Here is a 19,575-nt window from a genome sequence, read left to right as displayed (position 1 = left end):
AGTAGTTGGGAACAATCGGGCGGTGCAGACCAGGCTAGGCCCGTGTGTCGATATCGAGCGACCGGGTGGTTGTAAGCTTTGGTGCAAGACAGTTCCGGATGCGGGCCTTGATAAGAATATAAGGGTAAGGAATGATAATATATCATGAAACGCGATATAAAAAAAGAAATGAGAATAGGAGGAGAAAAAGGAGAACGATCTGAATCCACCACCCCGGAACGAATCACGACGGATTTAGTTTGGGGGGGGTAGGATACTAGCAGTAGTACTCCGTAGTCCCGTAGTCCTTTTGGTTGCTTTGGGTGGGAAGCTCTGGGAAGACCAGCCGTCAAGCAAAGCCAGCCGTGGTTACCAGGGCGAACGGGGGGGGAGGAAATCAAGCAAGTGGAAATTAGCGACCAGCCGGAAAGTGTCTCGACTCTGGCCCAAAGGGTCTGGGGCGGACTGTTTGCGGGGGCAAAAGAGCCAGCGACAACTCCTATCCGTCCGGCGCAATGGTGCTTGTCGTCGTCGTCTGCAAGTCGGTGCACCAACACCGCGAGTAGTGAAGAAAGGACGGGTTAGCGGGTGAGACTAGTACGATTGCGCTCGCAATAGTCGCCGGAGTAGTCGGCGCAGGAGCAGAAATAATCAGCAGCCGATCAGAACGCGTCTCGGGGGTTATTATTTAGTTTCCCAGGGAAATTGGGCCCCACCGGGTCAAAAAGGCGAGGGAAGAGAGAATGGACCCAACAGTAAGTAATCAGGGAAGCAAAATGAGACTGAGAGTATAGTATGATACTGAGGTAGGGGCAGGGAGAAAGTAAGTGACAAAAGATCCGGCGGCAGGTAGATCGACAATATAGTGTAGTAGTCGAGGGATCCAACTCATCCACAAACAAAGCAGACTCAGGAGAAAGCACAGGAAATCCTCCGATGCAAGTTCACTTGTTCTTTGCTTGTTGTTGCCCGTCGTGATAAAAGGGGGGGAAATGATGGAAGCTATAATTCAGTGCCGGTTCCGGATGACGTCTACGCCGGACAAAAGCACCCAGTCGTTTGGTGAAAGTCTGCGACGGTATGACGCCCAAAGGTTGGAACGGAATCCCCGGGCCCGACTTGACTTCACCAGATCCTTGAAACTAGAACCAGCCAGACACACAAAGAGTCATGCAATCACAGCTGAGATATCTAGTCGCGAAAGTAGTGGTAGATAGTGTGCTTGTGATCGTGGTCGATCGGAATGGTCTCCTTTTCCAGAAAAGGACCACAGATGATACCGCATTCGTCGCTAATTAGATTCGACTTGGGGAATAGTATAAAAATAACCTCCCCACGGAAATGAAGAGATTAAGTAGCAATAAATGGAAAAAAGGATCTTCTCCCAAGAAGCACATAGACAGGCAGGCAGATACTACAGTAGACACGACTGTCAGGACAATACAGTGCTGGGGACTGGAAAGTGGATTAATGCCGTTGCCTGTTCCCTTGTTCAGGAGAGGCGAAGCTGGCAAGTCATCGTCATCACTTCCCCTCCGCCAACATCATCACAGTTCGTATCCAGTGAAAGATAATCAAAGGGTCCCCAGTACTAAGTAAGCACGTAGTAATCGTGAACTATTGTTGACTTTCTCCCCGCCAGGAAAATCATTCTGCCTTTTCGTCCTTACTGTTTGAGAAGAAGAAAGTGAACTTACTGCCTACTGCAGCACAATTCAAGTCGGACTGAAGGAGTGGCTTGTTCGGTCTGCACTTACCTGATCGGGACAAGCAAGGCTGGTGGGTGTGGCTATGCTTGCATCTGACTGGCTGAACGGGCAAATTGCTTGGCCGGGGATTGTCCGCTGGGCCAATCACTTTCCCTTATACATACTCTTCTACTTACTGAATAAGTAATCATAAAATAAAATCATCCATTGTACCCTCTCCACCAGCCCGCTCCCTCGGGGGTTGGCTTTTCTAGCGCCGGCGCGCAATCGTTCTTCATGGCTTCGATGGAGTGCCCCCTTTTCCCTTTCTCGAGGTTCCCACCCCAACGCGGTGGCAACACCTGCGAACTGCACGAAGAGAAAGGGAAAAAGAGGAGAAAAGGAGGCTGTCGGACCGATCGTCGTGGTTCTTGTCTTCCCCTTTTGGGTATCGTCGAGGCAGCAAACCAGAAAGTCCGACACCAACTTTGACCCCCTCGACGTCATGCACGGTTCATCATGTTCATGTCGATCCGGATGGATTTCCTGCGATGGGGTTCGACATTGGATTTTCTTTTCTTGTTGCAGTACTTTGTATGGATGCTCCCACACCTTGCCTCTGTAACTTGCTACCCAGCTGAACTGCCGTGGCTCAGAGATTCATCTTGTAATTAAGCGTCGAACCTAAAATCCTTAAAATGTCTTTCTAACGCAATCATGAGCCCACCGGCCTTCTCCATACCAATCTACCTGACGTAGCTCACTACTATAGAAGTACTAGTAGATTGTGTGAATGTAATCTGCAGTACTGAGATTAGGGAGTAAGTAGTTATGGTCGACGGTTGGTCCAGATTTAGTAGCAGTAGTCTACTTCATAAGCCAGCCAGCACTTAGTATATACAGACTGGGTAAATGTATAATGCATAGCGTGCAAGTGATCAGTAATGGCAAACAGACTATTACTGCCACCTTAGTAGTTAGTTCTTATCCATCACTTTCCATGAAGCTATCCAATGAACATTCACCAACGGTACATCAAACCATATCCCAGCTGCTGATCCGATGAACTCCGGCTGGTTCAAACCTTCAAAGGGGGTTGGCAGTTCGCGGGGGAAAGGTGATATCATATTTTCCCCTGCATTTGATTATCGTGCTCCCCCTTGTATCAATGTCAATAGATTGACAGAAACCACCACCACCACCACCACCCCCCAGCACCGTAACACCAGTCTCATCTCCGCGCCTGTCTGTCCTGCAGGTTGTTCTTGTTTTCCTTTCACCTTACTTTGGTACTTGTTTGCTGACCTACCGACCACACTTGAAACATCCTCTTTCTATTTACATTGTATCTACGTAGTGCAGGGAGAGACCAGTGAGTGAGACGTTCATCACTTCCAACTTTCGTGTGACAGAAGGGCCACAGCCAATTTGGCTGGGATTGGATAAGCCGGCCGCGTGATTGGCTGACAGATTGGCGGGTTCAGCTGCCCTCCCCGCCTTTCGCCGCATCGATCCCAGCAGCAGCCAGTCGGTGCTGTGCTGCGCTGCGCTGGTATCAACTTATCGGCGGTGTCACTGTCACCTGCTTGTGCTGTTCGTCTTACTTACTTACCGGTCCCATGGAAGCTATTCCAAGGAAGGGGAAAAATCAAAGGTGCATAATGCTCCTGCGGTGAACAAGTTGTAGTAGTTCAGATGGATAGTTTTGTAGTGATTGCTGAGATGAGTTCTGTCTACTGACCGGGCACCTGATCTGTCTCCGCTATGCTATGCTATGCTAGATACCCCTCGCTCCTCACAGCTTGGCTGCTCTGTAGCTGAGAGTTCGGTGAACGGACCATGCATTCATGCTATGTAGAGGTAATTGGGTGCTATATCTATTTTCGGAAATTGTAGCCGGTCGGTGCCCCCGTGTACTTCTCTTATGGTAGAACAGAAATGAAATCTTCATTGGTGGAGGTGCCATGTCGGCTAGCTGAACGGCATCGACAGAAAATAAGAAAATATGTAGTAGTTTTACACAACGAGACTGAGAATTGGGGGACTGCGCAGGAGAGATATCTAACAAAACCATGTTCATGATGCCGGAGCCGTTGTGGGAACCTCGATACCGTATGCCTCCTTGATTCTCTCCGCCCGTCTCTCGGCGTATCCGGGGCCATAGATACCTGTGTAACCGGGTTAGCAACGTCGTGGATTCTCCCACAACAGACAGCAATCGGCCTCTAGAAGAAAGACGTACCTCGTCCTTCGCCCAATTCGGCAAGGGTCTGCTCCGCGGGGATTCTGTATGTCTTCCGGATCTGTTCCCGACGCTCAAACTCGTCGATATCGGTGTTCTTCTTGTGGCCGAACAACGATCCACCGGTGTATTCGAAAGCGCCCGTGGCGGTGGCCAGAGCGACGCCGTAGCCCAGAAGGGCGGGGAATGTGCGAGCTGCGGACATGTCAGAGCCAATCTATTATCAATTGAACGGCCGGATCGTGGGCAACAGACCTCGGAGACCCAGGATGGCGCCGGAGAAGAAACCTCCCAGAGCGACGTTCCAGTGGTCTTCCTTCTCACGAAGGTTGGCGGATGCGGTCTTCACGAATTCGTAGGTACCTCCCATGGCGGCTGGGCGCGAAACACGTTAGCAACCGATTGACTTCGAACCATATTGCCTAGGCGTCCACAATTGCATTCATACCGAAGATACCGACAGTGCCACCGCTCCGGATGAACACGCCCAGCGGGCCGACGTTCTGTCTGGTGAGGGTGTTCTGGACGGCCGAGGCGAAAAGACCCGCTCCACCGGTGAGCATGGTGGTCTTCATCGATGCCGCGATCGCATCCTTGGGATGGTAGTGCTCTTCGTGGTGCTGAGCCATGGTGGCGGTTGAGGAGCTGGGGATTAAGCTGTGGCTGGCACTCTCGAATGTCGTCCGGACGGAGATGAGATTCGATGAATTTGGGACCTCGCGCTTTCTGCCCCACCCGACCGCCTTCCCCAGGTTCCCAGCTTTCCCAGTCCTTTTGACCAGAGCATCTGATCTATGCCCAAAACTTTCGGTTTTCTCCCTTGGCGTGCGGGCATCATTCTCTGTCACCTCCTGCATGCTCCGTGGCTGTTTCGTTATTGTTTCTCAAGCTGTTCGTGTTGAACGTGGTGGGTCGAGCGCTGTGAGCTTGCCGCCTGCTCTGCCTCACTTGCTGCGGTGACTCCCCGCTGTTACGACAATCTAACGGTCCAGCTTTCTGTTTCCAATAGAATCGAATGTCTTCGATACGATAACTTGGATCATCCCTGCAAAAGAGTCGCGTCGTTCTTCTTTGTTTAAATTACAGACTTTATGTGAATAACCTCACAGATAGCTTTAGAGTTCGTTCGCTAAGGTTCGCCGGCACCTGTGAGCTCATAAGAGCCTACTCATGTCGTCTCCGCTGAAGCCTGGTATGCATCACAGCCTCCTTGAATCCGGATCACTTGCACAGATTGCGGAGCACCTGCAGCGAATGCGGATCTGAACTAATGACATTCTCTTCATTTTCTAGGCAAGACTGCCCCACGTCTTGTGCAAGATCTCCACGACTATGACCCGGTCCATCCTCCAGGCTCCGGCCGCAACCTGCTGTCGGAGGTCCCCCCGGTCTTCCCCGATCACTATATTGGACCATCAGAATTCATCTCGCCTTCAGCATGCCGTCATACGTATGTGACCAAGTCGAAACAGAGCTTCCTACCGAAACCAGAACAGAGAAGCAGCTCAGGCAACCCCACCAAAGTATCAGCGATATGCTCCAAGTGCCGATACCATCTACAGCTGGTCGTGACATCGACGCCTGGGATCGGCAGCCAGAGCGTGCCGGGACACATACACCATCTGGTATATAAGTCAGGGAGGCAGAGAGGAGGTGCATCGGCAGAAGAAATCACACCCAAGGGCCAGGTCGCGGAGACATTCCATTATGACTGCTCCTACCTCACTTGTCCAACGACAGTGTCTGTCAGGATTGTCTCTCCTGTTCTTCATCCTGAATGGGTACAGCTGTTGACCGATCCGGAGTTGCTGCAGCAGCGAGCAGATGAGGCGATTGCAGCACACCCCGAGCGCCTGGAAGGGATAGCCCGGCCGCAGCCCATCAACGTTTTGGAAAACTTGCGCACATATATTAGCAACGCCTTCAATTCCAGTCAACAGGGTAAATCCATATCAGCGATCAACAAGAGGTTCATGGCGTGCTTCGGTGTCGAAGGGAAGCCTTGCAAAGACCTGTTGGAGTTTCTAGGATTCTCCGTCAAGGTATGTACATGTCTACCGATTGCTGCAACACCAATACCTAATTCTACATAGAACGAAGGTTTTTGGGAGCCTCCTCGCCCCAACCCCTGGGCGGAAACCCCCTACCAGGATCAACTCAAGATTTTCCTCGATGATGTTCTACATGAGCTTTCTGTACTTATTGAGCAGAGGCCAGTGCTTGAGAAGAAGGGTCATCAGGTGGAGTATTCGAACAAGATCGCAAAGGATGACCTATTGAGTGCTCTGGAAGCATTAGACTGTAGGTCAAATGAAGATGAATTTTCGAGGCTGCATGCTTACCAAACTCAAGACCAGAAGGCTCTCAATGTTGACACCTTTGAAATGCCCTCTGCCCCGTACGTACCATACAGCCTTAACCTTGTTTCATAACGTGGACTGACGCAGATCTAGTTATTATGAAGATCTGGGCGTTGTGGAAGATATGTCTTCGCAATCGATTATTGAGGCGTTTAATCGCCAGGTCGCAGTAGACCCGGGTCGCATGCCCTTATACCTGAAATGCCTGAAGGCGATTGGTAATCTTAGAGGGGGCTACGAAGGTGACGCCATTGACCAAGCCGTTCAAGTGGCTTATGCCGACGGCAAGTATACTGATGACGACGTAATTGATGCTTACAAGTACTTCGGTTTGACACACGACGATCCGCGGCTCACTGAGGACAGCATCATTGGGACGTTCCATGCTTACTTGAGCTCGACCACTCAGGAGACGGAATCTCGCAGACAACTTTGGAAGATAGGCGACAGTAGGCGCAGTGAGCGCATCAAGTCAGCGGCTGAAGATAGTGAGATCTCCTTACAACGAGCTCCTGAGGTCCGCAGCTAACAGGGTCAAGGAGTGGCAACTGTTGAGCAAGCCCAGGTTTATCTTGGCGTCAGCGAGGAAACAAGCGACGATTTCGTTATGGCTATGTATACAGCCAAAGTAAAGCACCGCCAATAGTTTGTGTAGCTGTGCGCTAATGTTCATCCAGGTCAACGATACTCCATCAAGCAGGGATCTTGCGCGTCGTGCCGTTGAATTTATTGCGGAGGCGCGGAAATCGGATGTTCTCCGACACTTTGTCAAGACTGGCGAGATGACTGCCGGTGAGATGGATATCGGCGATGCCTACCGGCTTCTTCAAATTCCCGATCGTACGGTTGATGAAGCAGCAATCATGGCGGCTTATACGATTTGCGTCGACGAAGCTCCGGGACAAGCTGAAACATACAACCAAGCCTTGCGTATAATCGCTAAAGACAAGAATAGCCTTCTGCTGAGCAGCATGGTCTCTGGGGATGATACAAAGCCGGACCGTAATATGTCGGAATGGCCTGTTGGATTGCAGAACATTGGCAACACATGCTACCTCAACAGTCTGCTACAATTTTATTTCTCTGTGCGCCCATACAGGGATATGGTCTTGGATTTCGAGAGTTTCAAAATGGACTTGACTGATGAGAGTTTGAGTAAGAAGCACGTGGGTTCTCGCAAGGTTTCCAAGAAAGAAGTGGAACGTTCTCAAAGGTGTAAGTTTGCTGTATCTCACTGACATGACTGGGAAACTCACTCTGGCTCTGGCATAGTTCTCAGAGAATTACGGACTCTCTTCTCCGACATGATCACGTCTTCGTCCTCCTATGTTACGCCGGGCCAAGAGTTGGCGCGGTTGACATTGATCAGCCCTTCTAACGAAGCAGCTATACGTCGTCGGTCTACAATCTCTGCGTACAGGCCCGCGGGTGCCCTGGGTGAAATCAACGGTATGCCGGTACTTGGACCTCTTGGGCCGCCGCAACCGATTCCGGAGAAGGAAGCAGAGAAAGAAGCGGAAACCCAGACAGCTACTGAAAGCGAGATGGTCAAGCGCTCAACAACTAGCGATGTCGATAGCGAGGCCACACTTGTCTCCGACGGTGTCAAGAATGACGTCAAAGCCACTCCCGTTGACGATAAGGAGAACGAACCTCCGGCTGATATTGACTTGAAAGATGTACAGGATGAGCCAAGTTCCGATGCCGCAGACATAGGGTCCCCTGGCGACACAACACCCATAGATAACGAGCCTTCCAATCGACCACCGCCAGTGCCTCCACGGCCCACTCCACAAATTGACCCCCAGAGGCAGCTTATAGAGGAGGTAGAGATTGGAGCGCAGCAGGATGTGACGGAAGTCATCAACAACGTGCTTTTCCAGAGCCAATGTGCTATTCGACCTATTGCTCATTCTCCTGAGGGTGAGCAAATTGATCAAGTGAAAGAGTAAGTTTGGAACCTCCTGGGTACGAACATCCGAAGACTGACCTTATCTATAGTCTTTTCTACGGCCGAACCCGATCCTATATTGCTTCAGAGAAAGGCGTGCGGTCCAAAGAAGAGTGGTGGTGTGACATCAAAATCGATGTTGCAACTGGCCCTCGTGACATTTATGCAGCCATTGACGGTGCCTTTGACGTACAGAAGGTGAATGTCGAAAACTCGGTGGCTGAGCAGTATGGCGCCATCAGCAAGCTCCCGCCAGTGCTTCAGATCCAGGTTCAGCGAGTCCAGTTTGACCCCACGACGAAACGCTCATTCAAATCCACCCATCATCTTGGACTGAAGGAGACAATCTATCTCGATCGATACATGGACACGCAACAGCCCGAGTTCTTGAACCGGCGACAGCAGTGCTGGCAATGGAAGAATTCGCTCAGAGAGCTCGAGGCGCGCCGTGCAGAGTTACTGCGCCAAGTGGTAGGTTGCGCCCGCATCGCTTGTTGTGGACCAGGAATCTAATTCTCAGTCTAGGATGCCGACGGCATGGACACGGCAGGATTACTCAATAGCGCCAGGGAAGCGCTTCAAGACTTGGCAGCTATGAGGGGAGAGCCTGAATATGCAGAGGACGCAATCGACTTTGACACCCAAATAATTACCGAGGTTGATCAGCTCTCCCAAATAGCAAAGGCGGACCTGAACTGTACGCCCTCGCTTCCCTGTAGTTTTGGCCTTTGGTACGTGGGCACTAACTCGAGACAGATGTCGAAAATCAAATCCAGGAGACTCAGAGCAAGATCTCCGATCAGTTTGCCGATTACAAGCACCTGGCTTATCGCCTGTATGCCGTGTTCGTCCACCACGGGTCGGTGTCCTTCGGCCATTACTACATTTACATCTTCGACTTTGAACGAAACATTTGGAGAAAATACAACGATAACTATGTCACCGAAGTGAACAACCTTGACGAGATCTTCAAGGACGAGGGACAGTCCAACCCGCCCACGCCCTACTTCCTGGTATATGTCAACGACACGATGAAAGATCGCCTCGTCAACCCGGTCTGCAGGGAGATTTTGGAAGCTCCCACGGCGAACACCAATGAAGATATGGACATGAATCCACCAGCCTACAACGAGATCTGGACGGACCAGGGCGGATCAGGTACGGTAGTCGATCACCCCATGATGGAGGCTAAAGACGATGCCAGTGCGGGAGACGGCAAGCCTGCTTGGGGTTGGCGACCGAAGACAAGCACTGACTTAGATCGTGTGGCGTGGTAGGCTCAGAGGTTAAGCCGCCGGTCCGAGACTCGACATTAAATCCACTCAAACGCAAGGGCCTGGGCGATGAAGGAGGCTGATTTTATACTAAGCCTAGACTTCTAGAGGGACACCTCCTGTTCGGCTGTTGATCGCTCGCGTTGCCGCGTTGCGGTAGACTGCAGAACTGGACATCATGACCTAGCGAAGACCATAGAGCTGGATGGAATCAGGCAGGGAAGACTGCGAGAATACAGGCTATTCTTGTGGTGGTATCGATGTTCCGTTTGATTTGTGCGGGCGTGTAGTGAACTTTTTCTGACGATATCCTTTGTGCATGCGCTAGCGGAGACGTTGTCATGATTTCCTGTACATAGCAGGTGATGTCCTCCATGATATTTGATGATAATGTACCATGTCATTTGCTGCCTTGTATCCCTCTCAGATAGATTCAATGCCCTCGATGCATCGCTATGTTGAAGTGACAGGTTAGTCATGACACCGGCGGCGGGTCCGAAGCGGGCCGCGGATCGGGAGCGGAACGACAGTCGGCTGCATAAGTGGGGGGAGAAGCTGCCCTGTAGGCGGGCTAGCAGTCGCATAGTCTTGCATAGAGTCGAAGCCATTGCACCACAAGATACTTACAAGAGTAGTTGGATGAGTTATGTCAATTTATGGAAATCATACATCTACTATTGTAGCATTGAGATGGACGAGAATCGACTAAGCCATCAATAAAGTCATGTGTGTTGGCTGCACAAGTGCGGGGACGCCGGGGAGATTCCGGGGAAAGGCGGCAGGGCGGCTGGCGTTCCGCAACTCCGCATATGGCCGTTCTTATCCATTTCTCATATAACCTTGCCTTCTCCGCTTCCTTCATGTTCTTCTAATCCTTTCATTCGTGTCTTCGTTTTGGTGTTTCGGCAGTGATAGTCAACTCTGGACCCTAACGGCCATCGCGCAAGCCGATTGCCGTTGTAAACATTGAAGCTACATACATATATACATCTACTCGTGGTCCATCATGCCGTCACAAGTGGCGACATGTCTGCGCCTTGCGCGCCAGTTCTCTGCTGATCCCAGCAAGGTAGGGGATGCCTTGTGTCACCAACTGTATTTCAGTACGTGGGAATGTGAGTACTGACAAACGCACTTTTTTCCAGCACCAACGATTCCTTGCACGTGCTTTCTCCAGCAGCATTCGTCGACCCGAAATCAACAAGGTCGTTTCTTCTGCCGATCTCGCAATCAAGGATATGAAGTCCAACTCGACACTATTGGCCGGTGGATTCGGTCTGTCCGGTGTACCAGACACTCTGATCAACGCGGTGCGCGCCAATCCCTCGATCACGGGATTGACAGTCGTCAGTAACAATGCCGGTGTCGATGGAGCGGGTCTCGGTCTCCTTCTTCAGTCTAAGCAGATCAAGAAGATGATTGCCAGTTACGTGGGCGAGAACAAGACCTTTGAGCGCATGTACTTGACCGGTGAGATCGAGCTCGAGTTGACTCCCCAGGGTACCTTGGCGGAACGTTGTCGTGCCGGTGGTGCGGGCATCCCGGCTTTCTATACTCCTGCGGCCTTTGGTACCGTGGTTCAGACGGGCGAATTGCCTCTGAAGCATAACTCCGATGGGACTGTTGCGCTCTACAGTCAGCCCAGGGATGTTAAGGTCTTCGACAAGAAGAGCTACGTCATGGAGGAGGCGATTAAGGGTGACTATGCGTTTGTGAAGGCCTGGAAGGCTGATAAGTTGGGTAACTGCCAGTTCCGCTATTCTGCGGCTAACTTCAACGGTGCCATGGGCCGCAATGCGAAGATGACGATCGTCGAGGCCGAGCACATTGTTGAGCCTGGCGAGATTGAGCCGGCTGCTATTCATCTGCCGGGTATCTATGTCAAGCGGGTGATTCAGAGCACAGCCCCCAAGAACATTGAGAAGTACACTTTCGCAAAGGAAGAGGGCGAGGAGGCAGCTGCCCTGGGTAAGGGTGATACTGCTGCTAAGCGCGAACGCATTGTTCGTCGTGCGGCGAAGGAGTTCAAGAACGGGATGTATGCGAACTTGGGCATTGGCATGCCCATGCTGGCGCCTAACTTTGTCGATCCCTCTGTGGAGGTGATGCTGCAGTCTGAGAACGGCATCCTGGGTCTGGGTCCTTACCCTCAAAAGGGACAGGAGGACGCCGATCTCATCAATGCGGGCAAGGAGACGGTCACGCTGCTGCCTGGAGCTGCTTGCTTCGGTAGCGATGAGTCCTTTGGCATGATCCGTTCGGGACGGATTGATTTGACTATTTTGGGCGCGATGCAAGTCAGTGCCCGGGGTGATTTGGCAAACTGTAAGTGAACCTTCACAGTGGATTTTAGAAGCTGTCTGGCTGACGACGTTTATTAGGGATGCTGCCTGGCAAGATCAAGGGCTTCGGTGGAGCCATGGACCTCGTATCGAACCCCTCCGCCACCAAGGTGGTGGTGACTATGGAGCACACGGATAAGAAGGGCGGCCCTAAGATCGTGAAGCAGTGCGAGTTCCCCTTGACCGGAAAGACGTGCGTTAGCCGGATCATCACCGAGCTCTGTGTGTTCGACGTCGACTTCACGGATGGACTGACGCTGGTTGAGTTGGCTGATGGAGTCACCGTGGAGGAGGTGCGGAGCAAGACGGAGGCGCCGTTCAAGGTGGCTGACGATGTCAAGCCGATGCTGTAGATCAGATTGACATGATCCTCACTGCGACTTTGTATAACTCAGCGTTGTCATCGACAACTGACCTGATTTCTCAAAAACATTATATATGCTATGCCATATCCAAAATAATGCCATTGAACAGATACCAATTTCTTCACCCATATTACACTATATATACAAGGTCGTAAAGTACAGAACCAGAGCCATTTTTTGTAATCCGAAGCCATCCCATAGTACTAATACAACACCACAAGATATGCTCACCCATCGATTCATCACGAACCTCCCAGGTCTCCCCTATAACATTCCCAAGAGGGGATGTCATCGAAAGAAAAGAACACTATTTCATTCTCAGCAACCCACTCAACCTCTTCTTGATCCTCCCCAACCAATCCCTATCCGGCGCCTCGTCAAACTCCCGAATCACATTATCATAATGATCCGGGTTACTCGCCGGTCTGCGCAATCTCGGCGACAACGGATACCGTCTCGCGTACCGGTCTTCGAGAAGTGAGGATAGAGCGTTGAGTGATTTCTCGTCGATGTTGACTTTCTGTAATTGCCCTTCTTGCTGGGGCTGCTTCTGGGAGGATTGTTCGGTGGTTGTGGTGGTGGATGAAGGTAGGAGGCAGGCTTGGAGGTAGTTCTGGACGGAAACAGAGGAGGGTCGCACTTTGTCGATTGGCCAGTGTTTGAGGAGGGTGGTGATTCGTTGCTGTGATTTGAGTTAGTTGGGATGTTGGTGGAAGATAGTCAAGATGAGATGCGAAGAGGACATATGTGGACGTACCGATTTGGATGCCATGGCGGGCTATCTGTGGAGAAGGTATGTGTGGTTGTAATGTAAAAGTTAAGGTAGGGATTTCGAGAATTGCTGGAGAGTATTGTTCGAGGCGTCTGTCTAGATTGTAGATGTAAATGTAGATGTAGATGTTTGTAGATGCAGCTCGAAAAAGCAGCGGAACTGCCTGAGGCGGCAAGGCGGTCACGGTCACGGGCGCGGCAATCCGGCTCAGCCACTCGCATGCTGATTGATGCTGCTGCTGCCTTATTGCCTGACTTGGACTTCTCTCCTCTCGTCATCTCCAGCTGATCGTCTCCTTCCCATCTCCTTTGAATCTCCCCCCCTCAAAGTCCCATCCACGTTCTTTGCGCCCCCTTCTATTGTCCCTCTTCTAATTTCTACATCCGACGCCGTTAATTTCTTTTGTTTCGTCCCCACCGTCCTTTACTCCGCTCTTTCCCGGTTTCCCGCTCGCTCAGCTCGTCATGAGCTCGCAGCGTTATCAACGGGTATGAGGCACCCACGTTCCCTGATAGAAGCCGTCGGGTCGGCATTTGCTTGTCATAAAAAGAAAGTACTGATACATGGGGCTCTATACAGGTCAACGCCCGCGATGAAGACGACGATGATACTCCCCAGTCACACTCCTCTATCCCTCTCCGACCGACACCTTCCTCCCCGCCTCCCTCATTCCACTCTCGTTCCTCCTCCCCATCATCGAGACGACTCCTCCACGACGATCCGCAAAGAGACCATGCAGACCAAACCCTCGCAGATGCTTTCGGTGATGGCAGCGACTCCGAGTCCGATGATGAGCCCGACGATCGTCAGCGCTTAATGCGGGCTCAACCGGATTCCCGCTCGGTGGCGGACACCAGCAGTGCCGCTGCGGCTGCGTCTTCGTCGTCAAGCGGTTCAGAGCAACAGTCTGGCGATTCGCGCATCGGTGGAGGCCTTCCACGACGGCAAACGATCCTGCCGTCTTTTAGTACCCCCAGTTCGGGAGCGGGCCGGGTGATCAGTTCGTCGAATGATGGTGTCTTTGCTAATCTGGCGGCTAAGCCAGAGCGCGGGGAGAAGAATGAGGATTTGCCTCCGGTAGGTTGATTCCTTTGGGGGATTTGCGATGGAATAATGGTTGCTGATGATGTGCTGTTTTATAGTCCTACGAGGAGGCCGCCGCAGATGCTACACCGCCGTATTGGGAGACGACAATCCTCGCACCGGGCATTTCTTCAGACGAGGTGTTTGTGGATGGACTGCCGGTGGGATCGATTTTCTCGTTCGTCTGGAATGCTATGATCTCCATGTCGTTCCAGTTGGTTGGGTTCCTCTTGACCTACTTGCTTCATACAACGCACGCAGCCAAGAACGGTAGCCGGGCTGGTCTCGGCCTCACGCTGGTGCAATATGGGTTCTATATGAAGGGTGGCAGTGAGTCGAAGGGATCGGATGAAGGAGGTGCCGATTATGTGACACCACCGGACCCGAACAGTCATAACTTCGATCCGAACAATGTTGATGGTGGTGCGGGTGGTGATGGCGGAGGCGGTGCAGTGTCCTCCATTACCACGAGCGAATGGATTTCATACGTCTTGATGATTGTCGGTTGGTTCATTCTGATTCGAGCTATCAGCGATTTCCTGCGGGCACGCCGTCACGAGCAACTGGTGTTGCAGAGTCCTGAGCGTGGGCTTAGCGTTCCGATCATTGCAGAGGGCGAGCGATCGGAGACAGTTGTTTAAGGAATATGGGAATATTGGTCTGGTCTGGGTACAGTTCACTTGGGAGCATTCGGAGTTCATTGTCCTTCCTTTGCACGTTTTCGTTATTCTTATAATCGGCCCTACGATCCAATTGTAGGATGGATGGGAGCCTGCAGAGCATTGGTAGCCTATCGTTGACCGGGTTCATCTTTTCGTTATTTCCTTTTTTTCTACCATTTACACATCGTGGTCGGTTCCAGCTATTGCACGAGTTACCGGACCTGTAGTCTAGAATACCTTGTTATCTTGTTTGCGAGATACCTTTGGCAACTGAATTCAAATGGGACAATTCGACTCCAATCCCTTCAAGTCCGTGTGTCTGTATGACTTTCTCGTAGCCAGTAAGACATTCGGGCCAATTGGGTGTTGCCTCGTTCCGATTTGCCTTCAGCAGGCAGCCTTATTTTCGAGACCCTTGAATGTTTGTAACGTCGCCGCTGAAGATCATCCGCCCTGCGACTGGGGATATTCCCCGTCGCCCCGGTGTGCTTTTGTGCTTGATCTTCAGTCTATTGTTCTGCTTGCACTTGCTGCCCGATGCTGATCGTCTTGGCGGTCTCTCCGGTTTCTCCGCGTTGATCTTCCTGTCTTCCGCTCTCTCCTTCTTCCCCTTCCTTTCTTGTCTTTCCCCTTTCTAAAATCCAAAGTGGTTCCCTCTTGCTCTTCTTCTCCTCATGCCCATTCTATATCCGCTCAAATTCACCTCTCCGTGACATCTCCCCCGCCTCTCTCTCCCATGACCAAGGTTGACGCCGCGGGGGATGGGGATTCCGCCCCGATGGCCGCCTCGCCGCCGAGTCTCCCCAAAGCCCCCGTCGAGGCTCGCTCGCTGTCCTCCATCACCGCAATTGCCTCTAATCCCCCGGCCTATCCGCGCAATCCTACCCAGAAGAAGTTGGATCCGTTGGTGCTGTATATCGTGCGGGTCCCAGGCAGTCGAGGTATGTCGCTTACCTGCCATTCCGATCGCTCAGGAATGCCCCGCAGAAGCGGTGGCACCAAACGTGCATATGATAGATCAACTGACCCTTGTTTTTTCTCCTCCTTTTAGATGTCTTCCTCACTCCCTTGAAACCTGCTACCAAGTCCAGCGTCTCTGCGGAAGCCATCAATTCCTCCCTATACTATTTGCACGTCGCTACTCCCGAGGACGATGTGTTGCTCCAGGAATACGAGCAGGAGCGCGAAGAGGAGGCTAGGTTGCGGAAAGAAGTCCTCGGAGACGAGGCGGAAGCTCCTCTGCCTTCGCGTGAGTTTGCGCGATTGAACAATGTCCGGCGCAAGCCTGTTCCTGGCGCGAGCGCAGCCAAGGTCGATGCGACCGCTCCTCCTCCTGCGCGCCCCCGCCCAACTTCCTGGCAGTCGCAGGGAGCGCCGTCGCCGTTGAATCCGGATCTGCAGCGTCCTTCCCTGCCTCCTCGTCCGAGCTTCCAAGGTTCTGCTGCTGAGAACGAATACAACCCTGTCACCCCGCCTTTTGCGCCGGTCAATCGCGACCCGGTTCTCGAGTCCATGCTGCGTGAAAATCCCATGGCCGCGCACCCTTCGCGGCCACTGCCTGCTGTTCCGAGAGAAGAGCCCGTGTTGGGACCGCCTTTAGACCCGCTGCCGGCGAAGAAGGCTAACCGGTGGAGCACTGCGTTGTCGGGATACCTGGCCAAGGGCCAGGAAACGTGGAGGGAGAAACATGATGCCATGTCTGGAGGTCGGGCTAGTCTGGATTCAAGACGGCCCCCGATTAGACCGCATTCTGCTCATGGAAGTCCATCGCATTCGTTTCTGGGGTCGCCCACTAGGAGCCCAGCGAGGAGTCCCGCGAGAAGCCCGGGCCAGTCACCTCGCCAAAGGCCGCATGACAGGACCGTGCCTGATCGTCCGGGCTTCCATCTCACATTGATCCGTCGCGATCCTACACATGGCAGTCAGTGGAATGTTGCGACCATGTCAACGCCCCGGATGGACGGTGGGCCGATTGATATCGATATCCTCACCCCGGGGTACAATCGGTTCACGGCGCAGAACGAGCCGCTCTCCCTTGCGAGTCTGGGGATAAACCTCCCAGGCGGCCAGTCTATCTCGTTCTCGTCGTCTAAACATCCGTTAGCTGATTTGATCGATCTTCCACCTGCTACCCCCGCCCCTAACGAACCCTCTCAGCCTCGACGATTCCACCGCAAGCTCTGCGTCTCGAGACCATACTTCCAAGAGGAGCCTCGAGGCTCCTTGGACCTTCCGGGCCGTCCTTCCCTGGACAGCACTGCCAGCGCCAGTCCCACGAAACCGCACCCGCCTCCTCACTCCAAGCTGAAGAGCGGTTATTACACCTTCAACTCGCCGTGGAATGGCATCTGCACCTTTACAACGAGCGTCAACGGCCGCAGCCTCAAATGCAAACACATGATACCCACCCCTGGCTTCCCCAACACCAGCAGCCACCATCACCACCCGACCTCCACGCCCGAACCTCCTGCCATCACTGTCGCCGAGATCCGCTTCAACACGCCGTTTCGAACCGGCCACTTTCACCAGCCCGCACCCTCGTACGCACCATTTCATCCCACCTCGCCTCCCACGGAATCCAGCTACCTCTCCTCTCCGCAAACTCCCACCTCTGCAAACCCTTCCTCCAAACGCGACTCCCTCGCTCGCTTCCTCAATCCGAACAAGTATACGCGACCACGCGCCCGCTCTGGGGCCAGTATTACCTCTATCGGCGACAGCATCGGCCCCAGTAATCATACACGGAACCCCTCGAATAGCAGCACGAGCAGCGGAGCCGGGGATCTTGAGGAGCGCGAGAAAACGGGACTTATGCGCCGGCCGCCGAGTGAGGAGCGTCTGGACCTTTCTCTTGCACGGGAGCGCGCAGGCGGCGGATTACGGGGGAAGTCTGCGAAACTGGGCAAGTTGATTATTGAAGATGAGGGGATTAAGATGTTGGACTTGGTCGTTGCTGCTTGTATGGCTGTTTATGCCGTGAGTTGTTAGGCGGGTTGCCTGTGGCACGCATGGTTAATATCTTGGTTATTTCCTGGGATATGTTTGAGGTCTTGTGATTGTGATATGATATGATATACTATTGATGTTTTGGGCATTTGAGCGATATGCATTTGATGATATGTCACTGCAATTGATATACTGATATACCTTGAATTGATTAGCTGCTATAGAACACATGTCAACTACATACTGTAGTATTTCCTGTTTCTTATCAAGCAACTCACAGTAACTTGACAATAGTCAATCTCCCATCCGGGGACACCCCTACCTCCCCTAGCTAGCTAGTAAACAATCCATCCCACTCCCATTCTCCCAATTACTAAACACTTACAAAATAGAATCATCTACACCACTCCTAAACCCACCCATCAGGTAACCACATTACTATCACTACGACTATCCCATTCTCCTCAATTCCATACCCCAACAGATAATAGAAAATCCCTCAGATCACCAGCCCCCTCCCCCAATCACATCTTAAATAAATAAGCGTGTAGGCAAGCAGGCAAGCAGGTACCCAAGCAAGCAAGCAAATCACAAAATACGAACTCCACCCCCATCCCCATTCTCCTCAATTCCATACCCCAACAGATAATAGAAAATCCCTCAGATCACCAGCCCCCTCCCCCAATCACATCTTAAATAAATAAGCGTGTAGGCAAGCAGGCAAGCAGGTACCCAAGCAAGCAAGCAAATCACAAAATACGAACTCCACCCCCATCCCCAGCCCACTTAGTAGTACGTAGTAGTAGTACTTCAAGTTCCATACCTACCTACCTACCAATCACACCACCTCCAATTGTGAAACAAGCAAAAGTAAGCATACACACACACGAAGTCCGAGAAAAAAAAGCAACAGCAATGCAGATACGTAGTCAGACCCGAACCCCGAGCTCAGCCCCGCGGGTCCCCTTAGATCGGTGAAGTGAAGCAGTCAATCACGATGAAGGATTAGTTATCCATTTCGGGTTGGATGTCCTGTCTAGGTAAGTATGCACGGAGGTTACTCCATAAGTAGGTATTCAGCTGATGGGGATAGCATGATGTTGAGAGTGAGGGTGAGATGAAAGGGTGTAGATCCACCCACTTACATTATGCAGGTCTAGTAGTAGATTGTCTTTCTTGTCCAGTTATGTTGCTTGTTGTTTTGGATGACCGTGCAGGGTGATCTATTAGCTGGGTTGTTATTGGCTGAGAGGGTTGGGTTAGGGGTTGAAGGGAGGTTAGGTACATATGCGTACTCCGTAGATGTATGGAGTATCTTGACTTGGGATCGTGATCACTGGTTGGGGTTTGTTGGGTTGGGTAGTTACTGACTTACTGGGCTCGTGTTCAGCTTGTGGTTCTGTTGAATCTGTGTGGGTGGTGAGTGGTTTTGTGAGTCATGGTGGTGGTAGTGTTGCTTTGTGAGTCTTTTGTGTGGGTGAGTTAACTGAGTGTATATTCTAGGTATCTTCAGTTATCATTGTAGCTGTATATTATTAGATATAGCATATGAGTTACATTCGATATCACAGTGCTATTCAAGAATAGTATGTAGCATACAAATCAATTAGCATACAGCTTAATCAGTAATCACTAATAATTAGCGTCAACCACATGCAAAGAATCACCCCCTATGACATAATAGAATCCATTGTCTAGCATCCCACGAGACACTAATAAACTGAAAATCAAAGGTTAGCGCGCCAGTGAGAAAAATCGTCGGTCATGGCGAATAATAAATATTTCGGATGGAAAGGGTAACATGATCCGATGATCATTACGGCTTGGCGTGTATTGGGGTGTTTAGTTACAGTATTGTTTGGGAATTACTTGTTTTGTTTACAAGGTAGTGAACTGTTAGATACGGGTGTT

The 19,575-nt window shown here is 51.7% G+C and overlaps 7 protein-coding genes across 7 annotated transcripts; 5 read left to right on the top strand and 2 right to left on the bottom strand.

Moving 5' to 3' along the window:
- Positions 1–2,501: 2,501 nt before the first annotated feature.
- On the top strand, positions 2,502–3,433 carry ASPBRDRAFT_493893 (uncharacterized protein). Its single transcript, XM_067626326.1, has 2 exons — positions 2,502–3,039; positions 3,152–3,433. The coding sequence occupies exons 1-2, from the start codon at positions 2,730–2,732 to the stop codon at positions 3,352–3,354; spliced, it is 513 nt and encodes a 170-aa protein (XP_067480423.1). The 5' UTR covers positions 2,502–2,729; the 3' UTR covers positions 3,355–3,433.
- On the bottom strand, positions 3,367–4,494 carry ASPBRDRAFT_40802 (uncharacterized protein). The gene is made up of 4 exons (XM_067624432.1): positions 4,358–4,494; positions 4,165–4,284; positions 3,910–4,104; positions 3,367–3,835 (listed from the first exon to the last, which is right to left on the bottom strand). Exons 1-4 carry the CDS (start codon positions 4,470–4,472, stop codon positions 3,744–3,746), a joined length of 522 nt encoding a protein of 173 aa, XP_067480422.1. The 5' UTR covers positions 4,473–4,494; the 3' UTR covers positions 3,367–3,743.
- A 585-nt stretch (positions 4,495–5,079) lies between these two features.
- Positions 5,080–9,577, top strand: ASPBRDRAFT_53402 (ubiquitin-specific protease UBP2; the record flags this gene model as incomplete). The annotated part of the gene is made up of 12 exons (XM_067627064.1): positions 5,080–5,101; positions 5,203–5,951; positions 6,003–6,210; positions 6,262–6,307; positions 6,363–6,757; positions 6,809–6,897; positions 6,947–7,484; positions 7,542–8,217; positions 8,271–8,691; positions 8,746–8,917; positions 8,977–9,450; positions 9,498–9,577. The coding sequence occupies 12 exons, from the start codon at positions 5,080–5,082 to the stop codon at positions 9,575–9,577; spliced, it is 3,870 nt and encodes a 1,289-aa protein (XP_067480421.1).
- A 923-nt stretch (positions 9,578–10,500) lies between these two features.
- On the top strand, positions 10,501–12,189 carry ASPBRDRAFT_28442 (3-oxoacid CoA-transferase; the record flags this gene model as incomplete). Its single annotated transcript, XM_067622508.1, has 3 exons — positions 10,501–10,563; positions 10,640–11,819; positions 11,876–12,189. 3 exons carry the CDS (start codon positions 10,501–10,503, stop codon positions 12,187–12,189), a joined length of 1,557 nt encoding a protein of 518 aa, XP_067480420.1.
- A 319-nt stretch (positions 12,190–12,508) lies between these two features.
- Positions 12,509–12,973, bottom strand: ASPBRDRAFT_53400 (ubiquinol-cytochrome c reductase complex assembly factor 2; the record flags this gene model as incomplete). Its single annotated transcript, XM_067627063.1, has 2 exons — positions 12,509–12,883; positions 12,959–12,973. 2 exons carry the CDS (start codon positions 12,971–12,973, stop codon positions 12,509–12,511), a joined length of 390 nt encoding a protein of 129 aa, XP_067480419.1.
- A 464-nt stretch (positions 12,974–13,437) lies between these two features.
- Positions 13,438–14,697, top strand: ASPBRDRAFT_121925 (metal homeostatis BSD2 family protein; the record flags this gene model as incomplete). Its single annotated transcript, XM_067617475.1, has 3 exons — positions 13,438–13,461; positions 13,553–14,050; positions 14,116–14,697. The coding sequence occupies 3 exons, from the start codon at positions 13,438–13,440 to the stop codon at positions 14,695–14,697; spliced, it is 1,104 nt and encodes a 367-aa protein (XP_067480418.1).
- Positions 14,698–15,454: 757 nt separating this feature from the next.
- ASPBRDRAFT_194139 (uncharacterized protein) lies at positions 15,455–17,706 on the top strand (the record flags this gene model as incomplete). The annotated part of the gene is made up of 2 exons (XM_067620715.1): positions 15,455–15,659; positions 15,770–17,706. The coding sequence occupies 2 exons, from the start codon at positions 15,455–15,457 to the stop codon at positions 17,704–17,706; spliced, it is 2,142 nt and encodes a 713-aa protein (XP_067480417.1).
- Between the last annotated feature and the right edge of the window lie 1,869 nt (positions 17,707–19,575).

Source organism: Aspergillus brasiliensis, assembly GCF_001889945.1.
Source record: "Aspergillus brasiliensis CBS 101740 unplaced genomic scaffold ASPBRscaffold_4, whole genome shotgun sequence".
Lineage (NCBI taxonomy): Eukaryota > Fungi > Ascomycota > Eurotiomycetes > Eurotiales > Aspergillaceae > Aspergillus > Aspergillus brasiliensis.
This window is presented reverse-complemented; position numbering and strand designations above follow the sequence as displayed.